At 43.9% G+C, this 8,198-nt stretch overlaps 1 protein-coding gene across 2 annotated transcripts in view; it reads right to left on the bottom strand.

The window, feature by feature from the left end:
- Positions 1–8,198, bottom strand: part of nhsb (Nance-Horan syndrome b (congenital cataracts and dental anomalies)) — a 57,003-nt gene continuing 48,805 nt past the window's right edge. For both annotated transcript variants that reach the window (XM_087839945.1, XM_006780412.2), the window contains 3 exons: positions 4,788–7,976; positions 4,430–4,553; positions 1–1,003 (listed from right to left, as the gene is read on the bottom strand). In XM_087839945.1, coding sequence (XP_087696071.1) covers positions 370–1,003; positions 4,430–4,553; positions 4,788–7,976 — 3,947 coding nt within the window. In that variant the 3' untranslated portion in view covers positions 1–369. The remainder of the gene's footprint in view (positions 1,004–4,429; positions 4,554–4,787; positions 7,977–8,198) is intronic.

The raw sequence follows: 8,198 nt of genomic DNA, 5'->3' as shown, positions 1-8,198 counted from the left end.
ACAAAATTTCTTTTTATAATTTTTCAAACATTTTGAACTCGTTATTTCTTTCTTTCGTTATTTTTTTAAAAAGATAGTTCAATCAAAATAAGTCTTGCATTTTTTTTTTCGATGAGGGAATTATTTATTTAATACACTATTTTTTCATAGTTTTTCATAACCTTTATGGTTCAAATCCTCACAACAGTTTGACACCTTTTTATAGAATAAAATATCCACAACCGGATTTATTTCTGCAACAGTCAGATTTTGTGTGTCGTAAGAATTACACCATTGGCCTCGATGACACAGCCATCCAAGAAAAGTAGAAGGGGCTGTTTGAAATGCAGGGCACAGCTAAGAATAGAGGACATCACGCATTGGGTGGCTTTAGGATGATCTGTCATCATGGGGGCTCCCATCTGAGTTCTCGGTCTCCCCTTCAGAAATGGCTTGCATGGGGGCTGTGTAGAGGCGACTGCGTGTACTGTAGCGACTACTGTTGGCTACAGGGGGTATCCGAGAACGTCCTTGTCGAGATGCAGCCGACATAGGCAGGGTTTTCGATGCAAAACTCTCAGAGTTGGCCCTGGGAAAAAGACCTGGTATCTGGATTGGGTCGAGGCCAGAAATGGGGGTCTCCTGGAGCGTAGAGGGTGGCTCCTCTCCCTGTCTAATGGGGCCTTCCTGGACAGACTCCCCTGGTGTTTTAGGGGTAATAGGGCTTTTCAGAATCTCTGTAGCTGACATGCGATAGCTGGAATCAGTCCTGCTTCCTTTTTTTAGCAACAAGAGTTTAAATTCCTCGTTCGACGTACTTGATTTCTTGGCGCTGCGATAGATTGGCACAGGGGCTCGTTGTGACCCAACAGCAGTGGCTAAGGTAGCTGGAATGTTGAGAGGAGGTGCTGGAGGGATAATGACGGTGGGCACATTGCTGGGGGTCACTGGTACTGGAGGGCAGAGACGAGACTTAGCATTTAAGTCGCCAGAATCTTTACGACCCAGGACCTTTCTCTTGGATCTAAATAAGGAAATCACAATACAGTCACAATTAAAGTCCAGACAAGGAATAAACAGAAAACATAACATGTAGCAGAGTCAGTACAAAAAATAATCTAGAAAATAGATATATTACAAACACTGCATAGACTTTGGTCGTGTCCAAATTCATGGGCTGCATCCTCCTGAGGCCGCATTTGTAGACCGATTACGTCACAGCGACGCCAAATTCATAGACTCCTACGAATGCAGCCGACAAATGCGTCCTCCTTTTCCCCGATTTTGAAGGATGGGTCGGGTGTGTCCTTCGTGGCCTACCATATCCCAGAATTCATAGCGCGGCCCAGCCAGACTCCAGTTTCCAACAATGGCAATTTTAAAATTACTCATACTAATCTTTCTGGGTCACAAAATAAACTTTTAACATATTTTCAGGCAAGAAAGTAGCTGTGTAAACTTCAAATATCTGCTCGGTTTATCAAGATATCGCATATTTGCAAAAGTGCTTCGACGTTTTCGGAGACATCTGCTACCCACCAGCTTGATAGCTAGCCGGGAGCTCGAGGGTCACTGATGCCGCCGAGAACGGCACAACTCCCGGCACATCATTTTCAGATCACCGCGGACTTTCGCTACTCAGGTTAAACATAATATATAAGTCACTTAGACAACCTAAAAATGTTGTTGTTGGGCTTTTTTCAGTGTTTTATTTGTTTGTGAGTAAATTGGTTTGGCTGAGATTAAAGTTATTAGATTAGATTAGATAAAATAAAAATTTATTAATCCCCCGGGTGGGTTCCTCCTTGGTTTTTACACAGCTGACTAAACGTCAAACAGAAAACTGATTAAACAGAAGTATGAGACGGTCGAGAATTTACGCCAGTGTCCTGTTATATTTTAGATAGCAAGGAGCAGACGGCTGAGTTTATTAAACTCCACCGAGACAGTGCTGACGCTAATCAGAAGCAGGGGCGATTTTAGCCCATTTTTGGGGGTGCTTCAGCACCCCCAAAATGAATCAAAGCACCCCCAAAGATTTCTTTCTTTTTTTGACAATATTTGCTGTTTGTGTGACACACTACTAAAAATATAAAAAGCATACAGTACTGTACTTGTTTGAGACGTAACATTTTAACAACAAAAGTATAGATAACCCCCCCTCCCAAAATGGTTTGTTCCAGCTCTCTCCTGCTCTGGCTCTAGCGCTCTTGCTGCCAGAGCGATGGTGGCTGAGACACAGCGGAGCGGAGGTGTGAGTGCCTGGCTTAAAACAGGACATATTAGCTGCATTTAACCTTCAGTTACTCTTTATATAGTTAGGTAGGAGTCAGACCATGTTTCTTTTTAACTGAAAAACATTACACCCAGGTAACCTGCAGTGTTGAAAACGTGTTTTCCGACAATGTTTGCTACCCTACAATCCGTCCTGCTCTGTAGTAAATTCAGCGACATTTCACCGTCCTGTTCCTCCCATTGAAATGTATACAGCCTATTTAAAAATCTAAAACTTTAAATTTTCCGTAGCCTAAAGTTGTTACCACTGTCCTGTTTTAAATGGATACTAACTAGCTAACTGACTGAATGCCCATTAACCTTATAACTCCTGTTGTGTGTGTGTGTGTGTGTGCGTGTGTGCGTACAGAGAGACAGCCAGGTTCATAATGAATATGAGGAAGTTTTTTTAAAAAAAAGGAGCCACATTCAGGTGAAAGTGTAAAATCAAATGATCCGTCAATCAAGAATAATGTTGGATCAGTGTTTCAATATTTATATATTTTAGTAGATGTTCATGTGGTTTGGTTATTTGCCTTTTGGTTGAAAGTACACTGAGAGAGGACTTTTTTATTAGTGATCTTAAGAGTATTTTTTCATATTAATTTAATTTTCATCTAATTTAATACAATCTATTTGTGTATGATTGTCAGTCCAAAGAGGGAGAGAGGAAAGAGAGGAATGTGAGGAGAAAGGGCAAGGTCAGGAAGAACCAGGTAAGAAAACAGACAGGGAACAGTGACAGGCACAACAGAAACTCACACAATCTGGAAGTTGTGTCCTCCCTATATTAAAGCTGCTATACAGAATCTGCAAAACAAACTGGGTTGAAACATTTTGACCCTCTTTAACAACATTACAACATAACATTATAATTGATTGGGGAGATTAAAATTAATGATATATTTTTATGTGGTTCAGCCACAACTCTTCTAAAACCTCAGCCAGTAATAGGTAGGCCAGCTTTTGGACCGTCCAGTTGTCTGTATGACTGCCGCAGTACATACATCACATTTGCACACTATCAGAAAGTGCCAAACAGCCCTGGTGGAGTGAGGAGCTGTAAAGAGAAGCAGAGTGCTCTGTTTATATTCTAAAAATGTTTTAAGCTTGTTTCAAAGATTCTGTACAGCAGCTTTAAATGTTTTCCAAAAGCACACATACACTTCTCAGTGTTTCTCAAACTTTTTACAGTGTGTACCACCTGATAAAATGTCAAGCTCTCCTAAGTACCACTATGAAAGCATGAAACTCATAAATCTTACAACAGAAAATTAGTATTATTAAATTAGTAAAATTAGTATCTGCATACATTGTACACATTGTATACATTCTACCACAGGCAAAGTTGCCTCCATTTTTATAGTTTTTATTAATATTATGTAATAATTTATTTGTAACAATTTATTCTGTTTCGGGAGTATTTTTTATGTATCTGTATTATATTATACATACACATTAAATGTGAATCTCTGTCCAAAAAATGCACTCAGTTTACTTCTTACTCACTATGAGCATCATTCATTATTCTCACCCAGTAATTAAGGTTAGGATATGTATTTTTTTTATTCCAATCCATTCTTCTTTAGCAGCATTTAAATAACCTTGATCAGATTTGATGGTTTTGTTACAGACTTTTCAAAAAAGTGTTTTGCTTTTCTTTCACAAATGTGGGGATTAAATTGTGTTAAAATGTACAAAACAGTGATGTCATGTTTTGTGACGAGGACCCAGGCACAGAGAGACTTGATGAATTTAAGAATCTTATGATTTAATAAAGAAATTTGCAGACTTACACAGAGATGGTAAAATTATGATGACTGATAATGGAGATGAATACAACAGACGATGAGGACAGGGAGGAACAGGGGTTTAAATGCACCAAAGTGACAGTCAGAGAGAACTCGGGACAACATTTAAGGATGCAGGGACTGACAGAGACAGGTTTATCTTGCCTGGCTGGGCAGCTCTCTGGGTGCTCAGCACCCCCAAAGCTCTGATTCTAGAATCGCCCCTGATCAGAAGGCTAGACCGTCCAATTCCCCCAGCTGTTTACGTCCGGCCTACCCAACCTTCTGATGACCCGACCCACGTAGACTGCGAAGGCCGGGTCCTCAGGAGGATGCAGCCCATGAATTTGGACACGACCATTGTAATTAAATATATTGACCAGTACCTGTGTATCATGGCAAACAGGTCCTCAGTTGTCCGGGTCTTATTGGGTGACGTGATAATGATGTCATCATCCACTTTGGTGTCATCCATCAGAGGGGAGAGCGAATTATCACTGGGTGTGGAATCTGTAGCACACAACATCCCTAACACATGTCATCTGGCTGTCTGATCACTTAGTATGCAGTCGATGAAATAGCCATCCCTTAAACTACCTTTTTTTTTTTTTAGAATTTTAATGTTGTTTTGTGATAAAACAGCTTAATATTAATAAACATCATGGCATTTTGTGAGATTTTCTTTATTTTTTACAAAATAATACCCTACTTCTTCTGGAAGTGGTATTTTGTTTAGAAACATACCTTTACTGAAGTAATCCTCAGTGTCAGGAGTCGTGGAGTCATCTTTGCTTTCCTGTGGCTGTTGTTGCTGGGCACTTCTGGTAGCACCTGATGTCACTTCCTCCTCTTCTTCCTGTTCTTCGTGTCCTCTATTTCTTGGGTCACTGATTAGGTAAGAATGCAATGTCTCCATTGTGGTACCAGGCACTTTGATTGGACTAGCCCAGGGCCCTGAGTCTGAGTGGGATCCCCCAGCAAACTCATATGCTGGGGGTGGAGGATGATCTGATCGGATACCTCCTCTGGGACATACAGGTCTAGGGGGTTCTTTCACGTGCTCTTCCTCTTCCTCCTCTTCATCTTCATCATCATCATCATCCTGGGAGAAGGAGCGTTCTCCTAAAACCCTAAACTCAGGATGTGCACGAGATGAGTGGGTGAGCCCTCTGAACTCTCTATGAGAATGGATATGTGTGTGTAGATCCACGGGAGATGGATGGGGAGCACGTGGGACAGGTCGATGCACAGGTGAGCTGTCCTCAGAGAGGTCTGATGATGGGTCCATTCGGGTTCGGAAGGCAGTCATAGCCCAGAAAGTTCCAGGTCCATAGCGGTCCTGTCTAAGTAGCAGGCTTTCATAAGATGGAGGCCCATCAGGATGACGGCCAGGAGGTGTTGGTTGTGCATGCTCAGGGGAGAAGGTGTGCTCGTGACCTGGTGGTCTAGGAGGAGGTCTGCGAGGAGGGAGAGGCCTAGTGTTAGGAGGTGGCGGAGCCAGAGTAGAAGCACTAGGAGGACATTTGGGTCTTGTAGCAGTTTCTGTTACACTTGGTGTTTCCTGGTCTGTAGTGTAAGTAATTTGTGGATCTGCAGATTGGCTAACAGAATGAAGCTGCACTGATCGAAGAGCAGATGGTGTTATCGCTGACAGATTTGAACTAGGAATTGTTAATGTAGAGTTTGAACTTGGTGGTGGGTTGGTATTTGATGCTTCAGGAGCCAACATCTTTGTGCCAGTGGCTAAAACATTTGCAGCTCTGTGTTTGCTATGGTGCAATGTGTGCATGTGGTAAGTCCGGTGGGATAACGTGTGTCTGACATAGCCACCATGAAGGATACTGAGATCCAGCTGAGAAGGTGGAGGTGGAAAGTCTGGGTCTCTCTTATAGCAAGAGGAAATGGAAGCTCCATCTCTGGGGAAATGCTGCAGGGAAGCGAGAGAAGACTTCCTCTCTGGCACTTTGGGCTTCCTCTTGCCAGTTGAAGGAGACAATGGTCCAGGGAAAAATGCTGCCGAAGATGTGGGCAGGGTTGATGTAGGTGTTTCTGATTGGCTGGAATAACCACTTGATGGTGAAGCCAGACCAGCCAGTTTCTCAGGAGACCCTAGTTTGAAGTCTTCAGGTGGGAGTGGTGAACTAGTTGCCACGGTGTCTGAAGCCTGGGTAGGGGCCTGGGTTTGGGTTTCTGTGGAAGAGGAAGAGCTGTCTGGTGACTTGATACACTCCATGACAGTAGTGCCTGTGGCGGTGCTTGAGTTGGACATGGATGTGTACTCACCATTGGTGGACTTCAGTTCACTGTTATGAAGCCAAAGGTCTGCATAGTCAGATTGCACAGCACCTTCATCTTTAAATGAGTGTGTATCTGCAGAGCTGAAAGACATGGGCTCTACTATGTCCACGGTTTCCCCCAGTCCCATTCCCCATGTTCCCAAAGGCTCTGCCACTAAACAGGATGTCTGTAATGGTTCTGGAGCAACTCCAAGCTCTAGGTCCAGTTCCAGCTTCATATCTGTGGAAGACAAAGTAAGCTCCTGCTCAATAACCATCTTTGGTTGATCCTGATCTGCCTGTGTGTCCGTTCCGACATCAACACTACCACTGGGTTCCTTTAGTGAGGAGGTTCGTTTGGGTGGTGGAGGTTTTACTTTCGGTTTCCTCAATGAACGAGATGTCCTCCCCAGGGTTAGAGTGCCTGCTCTGAAGTCAGCTGAGGGCTCAGGGTAAACTCCATGTGATAGTGGTGCTGCCACAGTGTTGGACTGACCACAGTCAGGCCCTTGGTCTGCATAGTTATACATGTATCCTCTATAACTCTGATTACACTCTCTGATATGCACAGAGGAGGAATAGAAACTTTCTGTATCAGATGGGTAATGAGAGCCAGGCTCTGTTTCAGTGTTGCTCGTTTTGTCACTGAAGCCAGCTTGGTCTTCAAGGCTATGTTTAGAGCTGTACTCTTGGGTTACCCCATGGCTCTTGCTCAGGTTTTGGGTCTGGTCAGGGTCTTGATCTTGGTCAGTCTGATCTTGGTCTGGAGGGTATGTCCACTCTCCTTCACTGGCTGTACTGACCCCTGCATCATCCAGCTGGTCTGTGGCTGAGGATGTGAATGAGCTTGATCTGTGACCCTGGCCTTGGGGTCTGAGGTCAGAGTGATATGAGGGATCGAGGGAGAATCCCTCATCAATAGCATTGGGCACGGTGTTGAGTGACAGCTCTGAATCACAGTGGGATGAGCCTGTCAATGGTGGAGAAGAGGGTGGCGGGATGGTTTCAGATGTTTGTGAGGGGCAGGTAGAACTAGAACCACTCCAGTTCCCGCTGGATGACTGGTGGTCTTCTTTGTGATCCACATGGCTGCCTAAGACTCCTGTTGTAGACACTGAATGAATAGGGCTACTAAAAGTATCTGAGCTTGACGAGATCTCGCAGCTGCCCATGTCAGCCTTGCGTGGTAACCGTGAACGACCCCTCTCCATCCAGCTATGCTCTGGGCTTCCACCTCCTCCACCTCCTCTGTCTCTCTCCCCAGTTCGCTGCAGCCTTTTTAGGCTTCCAAGTTGTAGCGGCTCTGGAGCTGCTTGGTCATCTGTGCTCTCCTCTTCATCCTTCATCATCATCATCTTCATTCTTGGACTGGGGCCAGCTGGAATAAAGTCCTCTGCTTCGTAAGGTGACAATTCTTCATCCTCATCATCATCGTCATAATTGTCATCGTCATCCTCATCACTATCCATCAGACGTCCACCCTCTCGTGGAAGGCTACGGGAGCGCAATCGCCCACCATGGGATGTAGCTGTGGTGTATGTTGAGTCTGACTGGTCACCAAGAGAAGAAATATTTCCTGTTGAATGGGACAAAGAGGCAGGAATTCCCTGATGGCCTCGCTGAGCTCTAATACGCCTTCTGGAGGGAGCAGCTGTACCTGAAAATGAAAAAACAGAAAAGAGAGAGGGGAACAGATGGAGATATTTCTTAATGCATGTGGCCTGTAGATTGTAACTGCAAAAAAAAATTGATTATAATTCCAGATCAAATAATCACGTTTAGGGATGAAAGTAGATAAGCAGCTTCGAGATAATTTTCATGCAATGGGATCTAGAGGGTCTTTGAAAACAGAGTAGATTAATCAAGGAGGAACCGTGCT

This window comes from Neolamprologus brichardi, chromosome 1 (genome assembly GCF_056152115.1).
Source record: "Neolamprologus brichardi isolate AB-2024 chromosome 1, ASM5615211v1, whole genome shotgun sequence".
Taxonomy (NCBI): domain Eukaryota; kingdom Metazoa; phylum Chordata; class Actinopteri; order Cichliformes; family Cichlidae; genus Neolamprologus; species Neolamprologus brichardi.
The sequence above is the reverse complement of the archived record's forward strand: the minus strand, read 5'-3'. Positions and strand labels throughout refer to the sequence as shown.